The following is a 19,161-nucleotide window of genomic DNA, read 5'->3' as shown; positions in this document are numbered from 1 at the left end:
TACTTTCATTTTCCTTTCTCTGTTATTCACCAGAGAGAAAAGGGAAACCAATTTGTGCCAATTTCTCATAGCTGAAGAGCGAGCAGTGAATGAATGACGAATGTACATAAAGGTGGTGGTTCGCCCAGGTAGAGCAGGTGGGTATTGAATGCCAGGAAACAAACAAGTCTAGTCTTTGAAGGGGGAATTCCATTTTAAATAGAAGTGGATGGCTGAGATGATAATAAGCTGATTCAGAGTGGTTTGGTTTGAAAAGTTTCTTCATGTAATTCAGAAACAGTAAAAAAAACAGTTACCAGATTCATATTATGTCAAAAATGTAAAAAAAAATGGAGATAAAAGGTTTTTGTCTGACAGCAAATAACAGGACTTTCTAATTTTGAATTTTGAAGAAAGTAGGTAAGATCTTGTGAGCTAGCCTGAAGAACAGAGCTTAGTTCTTGGTTTCTCCTGTTTTATACACTTTTTATATATAAAAATATATATTGACATAACTTTATTCAACATTTCAAGTGTGCTGTAGTGAATTACTACAGTAGATGTCTTAATACACTACAAATATCTGTTTGAAAACAAGTATTTCAAAAATATCAAATGAAGCAAATAACAGGACTTTCTCATTTTAAAGAAAGTACAAACCGGATTCCAAAAAAGTTGGGACACTAAACAAATTGTGAGTAAAAACTGAATGCAATGATGTGGAGATGGCAAATGTCAATATTTTATTCGTAATAGAACATAGATGACAGATCAAAAGTTTAATCTGAGTAAATGTAACATTTTAAAGGAGAAATATGTTGATTCAAAATTTCACAGTGTCAACAAATCCCAAAAAAGTTGGGACAAGTAGCAATAAGTGGCTGGAAAAAGGAAATTGAGCATATGACGAACAGCTGGAAGACCAATTAACACTAATTAGGTCAATTGACAACATGATTGGGTATAAAAAGAGCTTCTCAGAGTGTCAGTGTCTCTCTGAAGCCAAGATGGCAAGAGAATCACCAATTCCACCATTGTTGCGCAGAAAGATAGTGCAGCAATACCAGAATAGTGTTACCCAGCATAAAATAGCAAAGACTTTTAAGTTATCATCATCAACCGTGCTTAACATCATCAAAAGATTCAGAGAATCTGGAACAATCGCTGTGCGTAAGGGTCAAGGCCGTAAAACTCTACTGGATGCTCGTGATCTCCGGGCCCTTAAACGTCACTGCACCTCAAACAGGAATGCCACTGTCAAGGAAATAACAGAATGGGCTCAGGAATACTTCCAGAAATCATCGTCAGTGAACACAATCCACCGTGCCGTCCGCCGTTGCCAGCTGAAACTCTACAGTGCAAAGAGGAAGCCATTTCTAAGCAAGCTCCACAAGCTCAGACGTTTGCACTGGGCCAGGGGTCTTTTAAAATGGAGTGTGGCAAAATGGAAGACTGTTCTGTGGTCAGATGAGTCACGATTTGAAGTTCTTTATGGAAAACTGGGACGCCATGTCATCCGGACCAGAGAGGACAAGGATAACCCAAGTTGTTATCAGCGCTCCGTTCAGAAGCCTGCATCACTGATGGTATGGGGTTGCATGAGTGCTTGTGGCATGGGCAGCTTGCATGTCTGGAAAGGCACCATTAATGCAGAGAACTATGTTCAGGCTCTAGAACAACATGTGCTCCCATCTAGACGTCATCTCTTTCAGGGAAGACCCTGCATTTTTCAACAAGATAATGCCAGACCACATTCTGCAGCAATCACAACATCATGGCTACGTAGGAGAAGGATCCAGGTACTGAAATGGCCAGCCTGCAGTCCAGATCTTTCACCTATAGAGAACATTTGGCGCATCATAAAGAGGAAGGTGCGACAAAGAAGGCCCAGGACGATTGAACAGTTAGAGGCCTGTATTAGACATGAATGGGAGAGCGTTCCTATTTCTAAACTTGAGAAACTGGTCTCCTCTGTCCCCAGACGTCTGCTGAGTGTTGTAAGAAGAAGGGGGATGCCACACAGTGGGAAAAATGGCCTTGTCCCAACTTTTTTGGGATTTGTTGACACTGTGAAATTTGTGAACATATTTTTCCCTTAAAATGTTACATTTACTCAGATTAAACTTTTGATCTGTCATCTATGATCTGTCTTCTATTACGAATAAAATATTGACATTTGCCATCTTCACATCATTGCATTCAGTTTTTATTCACAATTTGTTTAGTGTCCCAACTGTTTTTGGAATCCGGTTTGTAGGTAAGATCTTGTGAGCTAGTCTGAAGAACAGAGCGTAGTTCCTGGTTTCTCCTGGACACCCCAATAATAATACTAGACTCCATGAGAGAGGAGAACTTTGGAGATGTTCTAATGATGAACACAGTGATGGAAAACCACCACCACTTTCTGTAGGAGTGTTATTAGTGTTTATATATGGTCAGATCTATAAGTATGTTTATGGTGCTACAGTTTGTGTCTGTCATTTTTCCTTTGTCCTTTGAAAACTTTAATTTGAAATTACACGTGTATACATGGTGACCCCTGGTTTCTGTCACCACCAATGTACCAAAGTTTCTCTACAGTGAATGATTTCACACTGGACCAAAATACCCTTGGAGACAATCAGATGCCCAAGTTCTAACTCAGACAATCCTGGGTACTAAAACTAGGGTTTGTGTTGGGAAGCTTTTTTTAAAGAGAAGAAGTAATTGCAGGGTGCATCTCCAAGAGCACCACAGCATTCTTACCAGTTTCAAAGTAATGTTTTTCAGAAAGTTGATGTGTGGCCGTTAATACCCCTCCCTTTCACCAAGTGCACATAAACAGCTATATTTCACATTTGAATGTGATAGGTCAGCATTTCAAACCGGTAATAAAATGATTCGTAGTTTTCTAGAAGGTGGTACCTCGTTTGGCAAATCAGTTTCAAAATAAATAATCAGCTTCTTAGGAATAGGCCAGTCTCTTTCTGGAGGTGTGGCATTTAACCGTTGTCCCTGGGGCTCTTAGTGTCTAGTTGGTCACACCAGCTTGGTAGAGTATACGGTAAAGGCTTTGCATCGGGGAATTCTTAATTTTAAGGCTATTCTAGAAAGTGTTGCTACTTCATGATGCCTGTAATTTCGGTTTGATTCACAGTTCTCGGATGACTCAGTTCTTATACTGTGTTCACACACATAACCAAACAGAGAAGAAGAAGAACAGCAGTGATCATGGAGATGCAGGCACCAATGAAACTTTCAGGTAAGCCTTTTAAAATAATGTATTTAGCTTGTTTACTATCACCCACAAACACTAAAAGCCATGCATAGAACTACTGATGTTTTCATGAGTCACAATATCTGTGATAACCTTAGTAAAAAAACTTTACTAACTTTATTACATTTTAATAATGCTACAGTGCACTAAACTGTACTTGAAGCTAATAATAATAAATGCACTTAAAGAGTGTTAAACTAGAACAGCCATCTTTTGTACTTTAATTATACTTAAATTGTACAAAAATAGTGCAAAAGACTAACATTAATTGGGTTAAGTGTACCCAACTGTGCTAAAATTGAACTATTTAATAAGTATTACAACTGCATCACTATTATACATTTAGTGTACAAAAAACTGTACTAAAAATAGACATGAAATAAATATACTTACAAACTACAAATATACCATATATGTCTTACCAAAATAGAACACTTCTCAAAATACTTTGCAGTGCACAACAAATATTTTGTAGTATACAGTTTTATATTTACACCTTTTATATAAAAAATATATACTAACATAACTTTATTCAAAATTTCAAGTGTGCTGTAGTGAATTAATACACTTAATACACTTCAAATATCTGTTTGAAAACAAGTATTTCAGAAGTATATTAAATCAAATGAAGCGCAAATGTAACTAAAAGTATAATTCAAAGTATTTATTTAAATATATATTGTTTATAAAATGTATACTATATTATTTTTGACGTGATCAAAGTTTACTTGCAAGCATAATGTTAATGTATTTTAAACATATTTAAGTAAGTACATAAATGTATTTATTTACAACATACTACTCAAATCTCAGTATAATTTAAACACAGTTAAGTGCTGTAGTAGGGGCATTGGACATTGGAAATTCTTTTTGGTGGCTCTAATTAATGTAACTAATCATGCCTTACATGTTGAACAACAACAAACCGTGATGCTTGTTGACAATGTTTTAGGCTGCTTTGCATTTAAAACTCATGATGCTTTTGATGAGTGATGTTGAAATCAAATGCATAATTGTTAGTTTCATATTCTCACCTTTATGACAAAATGAAACCATCCAGTTCAGTTTTGTTATGGGGGAACAGAACAAAGGGACCAAGGCATTTAGCAGTGCAAGACCTATTAGCAAAGACCACGTGGACCCTGGGAAGTTTTTCACACCCACACAGTTCCTTTACAAAACTAATTTGTTATGCGTTATACTTGTTATTTGTTATACCATGTGTGACCTGTGGTAGTATAGCAACACCCGACTACGCCACCTGGGGAATTTCACCCCAGGAAATATTCTATAAATCTGAGTAATAAAAAGCACCTAGACACACAGGTAAGCCTGAAAAATATTCAGAGACATGGATTGAGGTAATTAGAAAGGTTTATTCACCACCATGTATAAAATCACTCATTTATTAATATTATTTAAAATTAGCAACCAACACAATAAGAAAAATAAACAAAGAATATAATAAAATTACAGGAGCTCCAAAGAACTGGGATATCGGCTGTGGGCGTCCAATTACAGGTGGCCTAGCCCTGTCTGCATTCTAGAGTCTCCAATACACACACACACACACACACACACACACACACACACACACACAAGCAAAAGTGCAGTGCACGTGAACTCACACCACCGCAAGTAAGGTGCCAAACCACGAGTGAACAGACAGGAAAGGAGCATCCAGATGTCCTATAAGAAGAAGAGACAATTAGAATCCACAATGGCTCTGATCACTGGAACCAGAGGACTCCCCACAGCCAGAATGATTTCCCACAAATAGCCAATAATAATAATAATAATAATAATAATAATAAACAAAAAAAAAAAATAGTTCTTTAAAATATTCCACACGATAAACCAAGAACTGCTGCCAAATGAAATGAAACAGTAAATCAATTAACCAAAAATGCACAGCATAAAGCCATCAATTGATAACCAAATCATTAAATGCAAAAATAACAAAATCAATTTAAATAGAACAAAACAACCAAGCAGCAAAGTAATCAAGCAAAATAATAAACAAAAGCAAATCAAAATAAAACTAGGAAACAAAATAGAAAAAAAAGCAAAACCAACCAAACAAAAGTAACAAACCCAGCAAAACAGCAGCGGCTCCAATTTCACCATGTAGGTATTAAACATTTATTATTAAAACAAGAGATGACGAGTAGCTGCTTTCAGGTCTGCACGTCCCAATAGTCCGGCGCCCCCTGGACTGGTCAGTGGCGACGCTCACACAGGACGCTTTAGCTGCTGCGATGCACGAGCTCACACCCAGTTAGCTGCTGCACCAACCCACATTCCCCTCCTGTTAGACGCTGTCTCAGCACAACCTGCTTACAGGAGCGCTGAAAGCGCAGTGAATCCCCAGCACATGGCTACAGTGTTGAAGCTGTTTCCGAGAGCTCTGTGCTAATGCACCACAGACTCAGAAGAAGGGGGGGAAGCTTGCATAGACCGGCACACCAACACACCTGCACAGGGACATTACACCTTAATATTTAACCACAACCCAACGTAGCACCACTTTTAGAAGTAACCTACCGTCTGATGACCGTCGCCGAAGTCACAACAGACCCCAGCAGAATGAAGCTCTCCCTACACCCAGCACCGCCGTATGTATATATACTAAAGCTAATGCTCACCCCGACTGTATCCACCTGCGCTTCCGTAGAGGGAGGGGGAAAACAGCGCAGTGCTCCAACTAGGGTGGCTGATCTGGCTCAACCAAAGCACACCTAGTACGTGAGAAAAGGGAGGGGGAAAACAGCGCATCACCTTGACTACGGTGGCTGACAGGGCTCACCAGACACTATGTAGCCAGGCAAAGGCTGCACTGGTTACACATGGTTCTTATTTGTTTTGCATATGGTATGGTTTACATCACTTACATAACTTAAATGTACAGTTGTTTTGAAGTGTAGTACTATTAAGTCCCTAAATAAGGAAAGGTGGAGCTGCAATACCGTTCACAGTGGGTGTTGTTTGACTAATGTTTTTAACAGTATAAAAGCATTAAAACAAAAAAAAAAACCTTTAACAAAAAGAAAACTTAATTTTAGAAATCCTCAAAACTTACTTGTATTTACATTTATTCACTGTTTGTTACATTTTTCTTCACCTAGAATTGTTTTTTTTATTATTATTTTGAGGATATGAGGGTTTTGTTCTTACAGCAACAATCTGATATATTACATTCTATATGAATATTAATTTAGCAACATTGCTTTTAATATACTTTGTAATATGTAGTTTATGAAATTAACATATCATCCACATTTTATAAATTGTGTAAACAGAAATACTGCATTTAAATGATTCCAAATTTCTAACAATAGTGTATAACAGGTAAAGTTCAACAAGAACTATGGGACCCAGATTATCTACAGGTTCCGTCTTGTCTTTTATGAGGTATTATCTGATAAAGGCAGGAGAGAGCTGCCTCCATTCTCAAGTCAGTATTTATGTTCTGTCTGTTAGTTCAAGTGAGTGAGAGATGGACAACCTTCAGATATTCGGGAACGGAGAAGGAATACGACAGAGGCCGTGACAGCAAAAATGAGCTCTGTCCTGCTGGAAGGTTGGACCTTTAATTTGTCTAAGTCACTTCTTCAGACATTAAAGTCACACTTACTTATGAAGGTTACGTTTATTTAAAAAATTAGTTTTTCACTTCAGCAAATTTCTTCAGTTCAGTTCAAAATTCAATGTTAAATGAATGAACTGTTGGCCACTGTGATCTGTTCAGATTTGTCTTGTGCAAGTGGGTCTTTGTAATACTATTTGCAGTGATAGTGACCAAAATACCCAGCCCTCTTCTATTGATCACCACTCCATGGACACACCAAACACTTTTAATGGAAATCTCTCCCACTCTTCTCACAGGTAAAATATCATCCAAATAACACAGTTTCTTGGTATGTATTGAGCAGCCCTATTGCTAATGCACATTCAGTTTAAGGTTGCCATTATTATAGGTTATTTCTCTCTGCACTGAACGTTTTTACCATAGAAACTCCAGAACAGGTGATCAGAACAGGTGAAGATGAAGCAGCTGAACATAAATCCAGTAAAAAGGAGAAGCAAGAGCTTCTCATTCTGAAGAAAGAAAGTAGTGAGATCTTGTCTGTGAGCTAGTCTGAAGAACAGAGCTCGGTTCCTCCAGGTTTCTCCTGGACGCCCCCCCAGTCCAGCCAGCACAGCATGGAGGATGTGTTCAACTCCATCAGCATCAGCAGCAGCAGCTCACCTGATTTACCATCATTAAGCCCTGATTTACCACCAAACCAGGTGTTGATCTGAGGAGAACTCTAAATAATACTAGACTCCATGAGGAGAACTTTGGAGATGTTCTAATGATGAACACAGTGATGTAACTTCAGATTAAAAAGAATAAGAAGAATTTCTTACTGAAATTAATGTCATATTTTTCACCCTTTTAAATGAAATGCTGGCTTTTGGGATCTCCAGTGTCTCAGAGGGAGCAGAACATCAGCCTAAGACAGCGATAGAGACAGAGCAAGGCAAGGTGAGGTTGTTCACTTCCATCAGCAGCTCACCTGGTTTACTTTAATGAAGGACTGATTAGATGAACTAGGTGTTGGATAGGAACAAGAAGTTACTGACCTTCTCCCAGAAGAGGGGGAATGGTTAAACGCACCACACACACTCATAAAACACAACGTCAAAGTGGATTATTTATTTATTTATTTATATATAAGTATGTATAAACTAGACAGGGATTAAACCCAGTCCTGGACTACAAAGCTTTCTAAAGGGAAATTCTCCATTGAAAGGAATATACAGAACTAGGCTTAATTCATGTCTGAGAGCCTGTCCCTTAATGTCCAGACATTAACATCTGCCAGAACATCTGCACATTACTGTATTTGCGTTTGTCAGAGTGCTCTGCACTTCAGTAGTAGTTTATATCCTGTAATTTAAACATTCTCAAAGAATTTTATAATTGAGGTGTTCTACCTTTCTTTCTGTAAAGGGGAGCACTCAGAAATCCAACTCTAACTCTGGATTCAGATGGAAATTTTTGATTAGACTTGCACTCATCGGCACCGCTGTCTTACCGACATTACGCAGTGGAGGTTCAGTTACTAATAAAGGTACTCAATCATTATAAAATTCTAGATACGTGTCCAGGTGATCATCCCTTAAAGAACTGAACTGTATTGTCTACTTTATTTTTCCAACATTCTTCATTTCCACAGATCGTCCGGTTGGACCTGAGTTGAGATTGATGATGTTGGGCAACTCTGGAGCAGGAAAGAGCACTACAGGAAACACCATCCTGGGTACATATGCTTTCAGAGCGGCAGCATCTCCTGTTTCTGTGACTAGAAGCTGTCAGGAACAGACTGGATCTGTTGAAGGGAGAAGAATCACTGTTATTGACACACCTCCCCTTATGGACATGTGGCTGTCATCTGACCAGGAATCGAGGTGTATCACAACGGCTTCACCTGGTCTTCACGTGTTCCTGCTGGTGATCAAACTGGGGAGGTTCACAGAGGAGGACAGGAACTTCGTGAAGTGGATTCAGAAGAGCTTTGGAGAAGAAGCTCTGAAGTTCACCATGGTGCTCTTCACTGGCGCAGATCAGCTGGAGGGGAAACCAATGGAGGAGTTTCTTAATGAGAGTGTGGATCTCCAGACTCTCGTTCAGCTGTGTGGGGGCAGACATCACATCTTGAGCAATAGGGAAACCAGAGACTTCTCGCAGGTTTCAGAGCTGCTCAACAAGATAGACAGGATGACGTATGACAGCAGAAACACTTTCAACATCAGCACAGTCAGTCTGAAGGAATGGAGACGTCTGCTGATGGAGGACGTGGAGAGGTGTAAGGTAGAGAAGGAGAGTCAGATCAGGAAAGAGGAAGAGAAGAAGAGAGAGGAGGAAAAGAAAAGGATAAGGGAGGTGGAGAGGAATAGGAGGCTGATGAAAATTAGAGATGTACGAGAGGAGGAGGAGTGGAAGAGGATGGTTATGGAAATAGAGATAAGAAATGAGGAGGAGCAGAAGAGAAGGATGGAAAAACCAAAGAAAAAAAGATGGTGGTCCTTTATTAGTTTTTGGGAAAAATGAGGTTTCTTTCTCAATATACACTCACTCAGCTTTTTATTAGGACGATTCTGCTAGTGCTAGCTAGGGCCTCCATTTGCTCTCAAACTAGCCTCCATCTAGGTTTGACTGCAACAAACATTTAATTTATGCAGCTCTTTCAGGAGCACATTCATGCCCTGAATCCTCCGTTCTACCATGTTCTAGATCTGGCGACTGGGAAGAACCAGCACTGAAGAACATTGAACTCATTGACATGTTCTTTACAACAGACCACTTTTGCTTCATGCTGGAAGTAGTTGCTGGGAGATGGTAAACTGTGGTCAGCAGCAACAATCCTCAAATAGTCTGGGGCCTTCAAGAGATGATTCATTGGTATTAACCACCCAAAGCAAGCCAAGAAAACATCCCCATTCCACCACCACCTCCACCAGCCTGGACTGTTGATACAAGGCAGGTTGGGTCCATGGATTAATGCTGTGGTACCAAATTCTGACCCCACCATCTGTAGAATCGAACTTCATCAGATCAGGCTACGGTTCTCCAGTGTTCAAGATCTGTCCAGATTTGGTGAGCCTGTGCTGAGCCACTGCAGCCTCAGCTTTCTGGTCTTGGCTGAAAGATGAGGAACCTGACGTGGTCTTCTGCTGTTGTAGCTCATCCTCCTCAAGGTTGGAGGTGTTGTTCTGCATTCTGAGCTGAACTTTTCTTCCCACCACAGTTGTGCAGAGGGGTTTTCTGATTTACTGTATCCTTTCTGTTGAGCCAACCAGTTTGGCCATTCTCTGTTGACCTATTATTCTGGAAATCCCAAGAGAACAGCAGTTCTAGACATACTCAACAACCATGCCAGGCTCAAAACCAATGACACCACATTTGTTCCCCATTCTGATGGCTGATGTGAAAATTACCTGCTGGCCTGTATTTGCAATGTTATACACTGCAATGCTGATTAGTCATTTGCACGAATAAGTAGGTGGACAGGTCTTCCAAATAAATTGCTGTGTGAGTGTATTTCAGAAGTTAATGAAGATTGTTTGAATTGTGAACTTATGTGAATGTATATGTTTTTTTGTTTTTTGTTCTATTGAGAATTCTTGAACTTCTGTACTGTGACTGTACCTTTTTTTCTGCTGACACTACCTGTAGTATTTTATTTTTTTCTAATCACAGCACACCAAAAGTATTGGTACACATACTGTAAGAGTTGAAGTGGTTGCTGATAGTTCTGGTTAGTAGTGATGCAATCCAGTGTCATCGTTTCTGTATATAGGCCTGTTACATTTATTGGACCTATCTGCAGTCGTATGTAACAGCACTGAAATACAATAAAGCAGAAAATACACTGAGACACATTGTGGGTTTTATTAATAAACCAAATGTTTCCAGGTTTCCATGTCTAACTTGGGTTATAACACCTTTAGACACCTTTAGGCATCAGAAAATAACGCTTGTACTTTTGATTTAGCGGGCGGCAATGGGTGTTGTTTGATTATTTGAACTCTGGTTGCATTTATTATCAGGTAGAAGCTACTAAAATGATAGCTAGGATGCAAGTACAGGGGTTAATCGCAATTAATGACAATTTCTAAATAAATTAATTGCTAACTCAAATCTAATGACAGGTCTAATTACTATGTTGGTTAAGTTAGCATTTATCCATCATTGTTTTCCAGAGCTCTTAAATGTGAATCGTAGAGAATGTAAAGTTAGGGGTTTTACCCCAGGACTCTTATTGGTGTAGACTGATGTGTTTGGCCCACTGGCATGTCGAACTCTAGTCTTCCATGGAGAAGGTGGTGGTGTTACCCATTATGCTACACCAACTATTTCAATAAATGAATCCAATCTTCCTCTATGCTGCAATATTATAAATCTAGATAGAAATCAGTATTATGGAGAGGAAAGTCCTTTCAGAACAATCTGAAGAACCCGGTATAAATGCCACACACTGTAGTTCCATTGTTTTTATCTTGGTTATCTTGGTTGGTGTGGCGCAACAGATAACACCACTACCGGCCAGTAAGCTACCACACCATGTGGGAGACTAGAGTTCGATTCCTGGTCTGGGTGACTATACTGCGCTACACCAATAAGAGTCCTTGGGCAAGACTCCTAACACTACGTTGGAACCTCCTCTGTAATACGAGTAACCTTGTAAGTTGCTCTGGATAAGAGCGTCAGCTAAATGCCATAAATGTAAATGTAATGTAAATCTATCAGTACTGCTAAAACTACAAATACCAGCACAGATAAGAAATGTGACTCAGTACTAGTTGGTGTCAATCCCTGTTATTTGACTCAGTAACAGTCATGCTGGACACTCCATTCCTCTGTCATCACAAGAGTCCAAGAACCTTGACCAAAACATTCATTATTAGGGGATAAAAGGACACTTCCCTCCTTCTAAACTTTACATCGCAGCTGCAAAACACAAGCAAGAACAGGGATGGTGGGGTTTGTATTGTTACACCTACCTCTGCTGGAGCCAGTGGGAACTGCATCTGTGAGATTTTAAATAGACTTATTAGACAGCAGTTTTTAGGGTAGCTCAAGGTGGGTTCACCCAACATCTTACTCTACTTATAGCAACAAATTTAAGTGTTTTTTTCTTAGCATAAGGCAAAATCTACTGACCCAGTGCTTGATCTATATTTTAACAGAGGTTTTCTACATACATCTATTGTTTTGCTCTTATAGTTTCATTTTTTGATTCAGGTTTTATGTAATCGTTTACCTCATTTTGACATTTTGACTTGAATAAAACATTCGCTATAGTTAAATAAATGTCTTGTTTGAAAGAGATCGATCAGATTAACTCCTGTAATTCTGTTTTTGTAGGGGAAATGTTAGTATGCTTGTTATATCATGTTCATCTTACGCAGCAGTTTGATCACCCTTGCAACCTAGATTCTCCTAAGTGGAAGTATGTTTTTTGTCAGATCGCTGAATGTTTGATTTGTTTTAGCTTAAAATATGATATTTTTCTTCTGCAGTTCTGGATCAGACAGAAAAACAGAGCTCAGAGAAGTCTCCACTTGTGTAGCTGTACCAGTCAGACCAGGAGGACCAGTGAACCATCACAGATCCTTCATATAAACCCGGCTGTAGGAGTGTAGGTGTGAAAGCGTCAGGGTAGAAGGTGGTTTCCTGCTTACATGAACACTGAACAAACCACCTGAACACACACACACACACACACACACACACACACACACTTATTCTTAAATACACATTTCTGTGATGGGAGGGAGGCTAAGAGCCTACTGGAGAAGAGCTGAGGAACATTACTAACGAGCAGTCCTTACCTCTGGGCTTTATTATTGACTGACTTGACTTGACTTGTTGACTGATAGATAGATAGATAGATAGATAGATAGATAGATAGATAGATCACTTTATTTATCCCACAGGGAAAGTCAGTTTTTACAGCAGCAAAATCAAACAAGAGAGCAGCATGCTAGAGGCATAAAAGCGTAAAAAGTGATTGTAGTGCAGTAATAATTACATTAATATAATGTAATATACAGAATGAATTATGTGTAATGTAACAGTGCAGTAACTACATTAATATAATGTAGTGATGTAAGGCATCCTGGGGTATCATTACAGTATAGAGTTTTAAAGTGGCAGTGCAGATGACAGAGCTGTGTGGCAGTACATACTGATGAACAGAATAGTGTCCGATTGAGAAACAGCGGGACTGTTCTATTAGTACACTCAGTGCACAATAATGTCCCGGAGGGCATGTTTAGAGTAGTCCCTAAGTGTGTGTGTGTGTGTGTGTGTGTGTGTGTGTGTGTGTGTTCAGCTCTTGTTTGTTCCATGGCTATGTGAGCGGGAAACTACCTAACTTCTACCCTGAAGCTTTCACACCTACACTCCTACAGCCGGGTTTATATGAAGGATCTGTGATGGTTCACTGGTCCTCCTGGTCTGACTGGTACAGCTTTACCTCATTTTGACATTTTGACTTGAATAAAACATTCGCTATAGTTAAATAAATGTCTTGTTTGAAAGAGATCGATCAGATTAACTCCTGTAATTCTGTTTTTGTAGGGGAAATGTTAGTATGCTTGTTATATCATGTTCATCTTACGCAGCAGTTTGATCACCCTTGCAACCTAGATTCTCCTAAGTGGAAGTATGTTTTTTGTCAGATCGCTGAATGTTTGATTTGTTTTAGCTTAAAATATGATATTTTTCTTCTGCAGTTCTGGATCAGACAGAAAAACAGAGCTCAGAGAAGTCTCCACTTGTGTAGCTGTACCAGTCAGACCAGGAGGACCAGTGAACCATCACAGATCCTTCATATAAACCCGGCTGTAGGAGTGTAGGTGTGAAAGCGTCAGGATAGAAGGTGGTTTCCTGCTTACATGAACACTGAACAAACCACCTGAACACACACACACACACACACACACACACTTATTCTTAAATACACATTTCTGTGATGGGAGGGAGGCTAAGAGCCTACTGGAGAAGAGCTGAGGAACATTACTAACAAGCAGTCCTTACCTCTGGGCTTTATTATTGACTGACTTGACTTGACTTGTTGACTGATAGATAGATAGATAGATAGATAGATAGATAGATAGATAGATAGATAGATCACTTTATTTATCCCACAGGGAAAGTCAGTTTTTACAGCAGCAAAATCAAACAAGAGAGCAGCATGCTAGAGGCATAAAAGCGTAAAAAGTGATTGTAGTGCAGTAATAATTACATTAATATAATGTAATATACAGAATGAATTATGTGTAATGTAACAGTGCAGTAACTACATTAATATAATGTAGTGATGTAAGGCATCCTGGGGTATCATTACAGTATAGAGTTTTAAAGTGGCAGTGCAGATGACAGAGCTGTGTGGCAGTACATACTGATGAACAGAATAGTGTCCGATTGAGAAACAGCGGGACTGTTCTATTAGTACACTCAGTGCACAATAATGTCCCGGAGGGCATGTTTAGAGTAGTCCCTAAGTGTGTGTGTGTGTGTGTGTGTGTGTGTGTGTGTGTGTGTGTGTTCAGCTCTTGTTTGTTCCATGGCTATGTGAGCGGGAAACTACCTAACTTCTACCCTGAAGCTTTCACACCTACACTCCTACAGCCGGGTTTATATGAAGGATCTGTGATGGTTCACTGGTCCTCCTGGTCTGACTGGTACAGCTACATAACTGGAGACTCCTCTGTTCTCTGTTTTTCTATAGTAAAATATCATATTATAAGCAAAAAAAAACTCACAAGCATTCAACACTTCATTGCTGTCAAAAAATAAATATATCTCCATTTTTTCACTTTGCTGTTTCTCTCTTTTCTCCATAATGTGATTCTGGGACTTGTTCCTTTTATTGTCTCATAATTACACAATGAATGGACCAATAGAAAAAACTATTTTTTACATTGACATACATTGAAGTTTTTTCTTTCTTCTGTAAAGTTGCCATTTTGCAGATACAAGTTTTTGTGTGACAGTAACTGATTAATATTTTTTATCTTATATCTTATAGCTGATAGCATTTTTATAAATATAAGCAGATGGCAGCTGAATGCTCAAAAAGAAGAGTGAGGTGAAATCAATATCTGCATAGTCAGTTTCTCTGCATGAGTTGTTTGTCTGCGTTTGGTAGGTGTGGCTCTTCTACACTCCTCTTTACATGATTCCTGCCTCAGCTAGGACGTCGCCCAAATTCACTTCATTCTTATTGAGAAGAACATCCCGAAACCGAACCCCTAAAGTGATTCACCTTCCTTTTAGATCAGAGACGAAAACATCTTAGACGGCTCTTTCTGTCCTTGTCTGGACAGGCCATGTTGGTATAAATGTCTCAGTTGATGATGTTTGTTCAGTTACTGTTTGTTGATTCTTTGTGTGACTGACATTTGAGCAGGATACGCCCAGACGTCTACCCTGAAGCTCTTATACCCTTCATCTGAGAAGGTTTACTAGTTTGACTGGTTCAGAACTGCAGAAGAACAATTTCATACTTCAAATATTATATTAAACTGAACTCAAATGTCACTGTTATGCAAAAAAGTATTCATTTATTAATGTGAATCTGGAAATTGTTTTTTACATTGTGTCAGATTTTCATAAACCGACCAATAGAAATACTCCAAAATGACCTGGAATAAAATCTTCCTACACTGAAAGTTAAGAAGTTCTTTTCCTTTTCCTGTAACGTAGGACTTTGTAGATGTTTGGAGATCACTTTTGCATGACGGCGATGAATTAGTGTCTATTTAATCTTATAATTAATAACATTTCTATGAAGGGAAACAAAAGATCTTAAATCTTAAACTATTTAACCCATGTTTAGCTTTTCACCATTTCACCATTTTTCTGCACAGGCTGCTAGAATGGGTTCGTTGTTTGTTGGTGTTTGGTAGGTGTGACTCTTCTACACAACTCTTTACTGTATTCCTGCTTCAGCTAGGACGTCGCCCAAATTCACTTCATTCTCACTCCCTTATATACTTCCACTTGGAGCAGTCCATAATACAGGGGATGGGGGCACAGCTGATTCTTTGTAAAACACTGGTTCTCTAGGACCAAAGCTGGGAACCACTGGACTAAAAACACACAATGAAATGAAAATGGTTAAACAACACAACTTCTTAAAGAACAGTTTGATGACCTCTGTAGCTCAGTTCGTCTCACATGGAAGGGTGTAGATGAAGTAAGCTGTGGTTGATTGTGTTCAGCCTCTGAAATGAACGAGTAAGATACTGTACAAACACACAAACACCGCTCAACACACACATGAAAGCCAGAAGAGCAAGAGCTGATGAAGAAAACAGAAGAATCAGAAACCATTAAAGTCATCCAGGACCTTCTTGATCAGACCTCCAGCCGAAGCTCTGAGGGGTGTGTTGTTCTCCTCAGTCTGATCCAGGACTCTGAAAAGTGTCTGCAGGAAAGTGAGTGTAGGGACTGAACTCAGTCGTGTTCAGCGTTCAGCTCCACTCTGCAGTTCTGCTCTGGCTGTGAGGAGCTCTGCTTGTTGCGGTGAGCTCTGTAGGTGTGGCTCTGTTTAACCTGCCTCTCCCAATTCACTTAATTCTCACTCCCCCTACACACTTCCACTTGGAGCAGTCCATCATGCAGGGGAGCACAGCTGCTGTTGGGACTGATCCAGCATCAGATCTCTCAGGATGAAGACTGGAGGCACGTCTTTATCTGCAGACATCTGTTAGAGAGAAGTGAGATGTGATCAGAAGAAATGGAGGAAAGGAAAAGCAGAGAAGAAAGGAGGAGATTATCAAACAGAGAGGAGTCTGATCACCCCTCAACCTGGACTTTCCCCCTAGTGGAAGTGTGTAGCAGCAGTGCATTAGGGTTGGACTGGGTTCAGGCCCTGAAAGATCTCGAATGACTGTGTAACACACTATACACACACACACACAAACACACACACACACACACACACACACACACACACACACACATCAACGAGAATAACAAGAACTGAGCAAGGAAACCGCAGCAGTGAAACACCCAGTTGAGTTCAGAAGACAGGCTCCTCAGAATGAGAGTCAGAGTTCCTGTCAGAGATCTTCTCAGTGTGAAGGTCATCATTTGTTGTGTGTTGGGTGTCAAGTAATTCAATGTGCTTTTAATATTTAGAACTATACTGCCATCTCCGAAGAAGCTGGAAGAGACAAATCATTAGGAAGAACGTAGTGGTTGAAGTGTTGAAGACCTCAACTCTGCTGAACACAAAGAACACATGAGAAGAGCAGCAAGATCTGGAGGGGTGTTTCACAAAGCAGTGCTCCTCCATTTAGCCAGGCAATCTGTAGCCTTATCTGGATGGGATTACTCATTTAACTGCAGGACGTCTTTAAAACGTTTGACATTATTACCATTATTATCATTATCATTACTATTATTATCATTATCATTACTATTATTATCATTATCGTTATTATTATTATCATTATCATTATCATTACTATTATTATCATTATCGTTATTATTATTATCATTACTCCATACTTCTAAAGAGAACTGTATATAACATATTATTGATACAGGTGTTTTTTAAGCCATAAAGGAATCTGCAGCCTTTATTATTGACTGACTTGACTTGTTGACTAGAAAGTATGTCTACAGTAGTTCCTAAGTGTGTGTGTGTGTGTGTGTGTGTGTGTGTGTGTGTGTGCTCAGCTCTTGTTGGTTCAGTGTTCATGTGACTGAAATTTGAGCGGGAAACAACCTCACTTCTACCCTGAAGCTCTCACACCCTTCGTCTCCTACAGCCGGGTTTCTAAGGAGGATCAGTGGTGGTTCACTGGTCCTCCTGGTCTGACTGGTTCAGCTATTCCAGAGGAGATTCCTCTGAGCTCTGTTGTTCTGTCTGATCCAGAACTGCAGGAGAACATGATCATACTTTAAACTGGGTCTGCAGGAAAAGGGCTGTTGGACCGAATATAAGTAAAAATGAGCTCTGCTCTGATTGGCTGGATTTACTGGATTTTCCAGCTGGATTTTCCAGCTCTGGATGACAGAACCCCCACATCACAGCAGAGTTTAAAAACTGCATGAAGAACAGCAGCACTTTCATATTTCACATCTGAATATCTCAAACACACATGGCTGATATGAACTCTGTAGGTGTGGCATCTGCTCGATCTCCAGCACAGACTTCCTGCTTCAAACATGGGATGTTGCCCAAATTCACTTCGTACTGACTTCCCCTACACACTTCCACTTGGAGCGGTCCATCATGCAGGAGAGCACAGCTGATTCTACACCTGATCCAGCATCAGATCTCTCAGAATTCAGACTGGAACGAGAGTTTCACTGATTGTATCTGTTGCTTTTGTATTAAATCAGACAATTCATTCAGATTAAGGCATGAATTGCTGAGGAATTTCATGAGTTCTGACACTGTAAGTAGTTGGATCCCCCCAGGAACTTGGATTGTCCCTAGTGGAAGTGTGTAGCAGAAGTAAGCTGGGGTGGAATTGGGTCCAGGCTCCTAAAGATCTCATATAAATGTGAAACTGAACCAAAAAAAAACCAAACAAGAAGAGCAAGAACTGGTCATGGAGACAGCTCCAGTCAGAGATGCTGGTAAGTACATGAGAGTAGATCCTCAGGAAATATGATCTACTGGACGTTTATTTTGGAAAGCTGCCCATCATTAAATATTATCTTTATTGAAATATTTCTGAAAAGGAAAACAAGGACTTTTATTTAGACAGGACAGATCTGATGCACGTGTACATTGATTTATCCATCTAAAGAATCAGAAACCATTAAAGTCATCCAGCACCTTCCTGATTAGACCTCCTGACCTCCAGCAGAAGCTCTGAGGGGTGTGTTGTTCTCCTCAGTCTGATCCAGGACTCTGAAAAGTGTCTGCAGGAAAGTGAGTGTAGGGACTGAACTCAGTCGTGTTCAGCGTTCAGCTCCACTCTGCAGTTCTGCTCTGGCTGTGAGGAGCTCTGCTTGTTGCGGTGAGCTCTGTAGGTGTGGCTCTGTTTAACCTGCCTCTCCCAATTCACTTCATTCTCACTCCCCCTACACACTTCCACTTGGAGCAGTCCATCATGCAGGGGAGCACAGCTGCTGTTGGGACTGATCCAGCATCAGATCTCTCAGGATGAAGACTGGAGGCACGTCTTTATCTGCAGACGTCTGTTAGTGAGAAGTGAGATGTGATTAGAAGAAATGTAGGAAAGGAAAAGCAGAGAAGAAAGGAGGAGATTATCAAACAGAGAGGAGTCTGATCACCCCTCAACCTGGACTTTCCCCCTAGTGGAAGTGTGTAGCAGAAGTGCATTAGGGTTGGACTGGGTTCAGGCCCTGAAAGATCTCGAATGACTGTGTAACACACTATACA

At 39.9% G+C, this 19,161-nt stretch overlaps 1 protein-coding gene across 1 annotated transcript; it reads left to right on the top strand.

Annotated features, from left to right (window-relative positions):
• The first annotated feature begins 7,593 nt into the window (after nt 1-7,593).
• On the top strand, nt 7,594-10,621 carry LOC140536152 (GTPase IMAP family member 7-like). Its single transcript, XM_072657814.1, has 3 exons — nt 7,594-7,763; nt 8,232-8,352; nt 8,458-10,621. Exons 1-3 carry the CDS (start codon nt 7,683-7,685, stop codon nt 9,330-9,332), a joined length of 1,077 nt encoding a protein of 358 aa, XP_072513915.1. The 5' UTR covers nt 7,594-7,682; the 3' UTR covers nt 9,333-10,621.
• Nucleotides 10,622-19,161: the final 8,540 nt, after the last annotated feature.

The sequence above is a fragment of the Salminus brasiliensis genome, chromosome 15 (genome assembly GCF_030463535.1).
Source record: "Salminus brasiliensis chromosome 15, fSalBra1.hap2, whole genome shotgun sequence".
Taxonomy (NCBI): Eukaryota; Metazoa; Chordata; class Actinopteri; order Characiformes; family Bryconidae; genus Salminus; species Salminus brasiliensis.
The sequence above is the reverse complement of the archived record's forward strand: the minus strand, read 5'-3'. Positions and strand labels throughout refer to the sequence as shown.

Excerpts from the sequence above, each read along its gene's own strand:
- LOC140536152 (XM_072657814.1), top strand. The coding sequence starts at position 7,683 with ATGCTGGCTTTTGGGATCTCCAGTGTCTCAGAGGGAGCAGAACATCAG. Across the intron at positions 7,764-8,231 it reads TAGAGACAGAGCAAGGCAAG|GGGAGCACTCAGAAATCCAA; the intron begins GTGAGGTTGTTC and ends CTTTCTGTAAAG. Across the intron at positions 8,353-8,457 it reads AGGTTCAGTTACTAATAAAG|ATCGTCCGGTTGGACCTGAG; the intron begins GTACTCAATCAT and ends TCATTTCCACAG.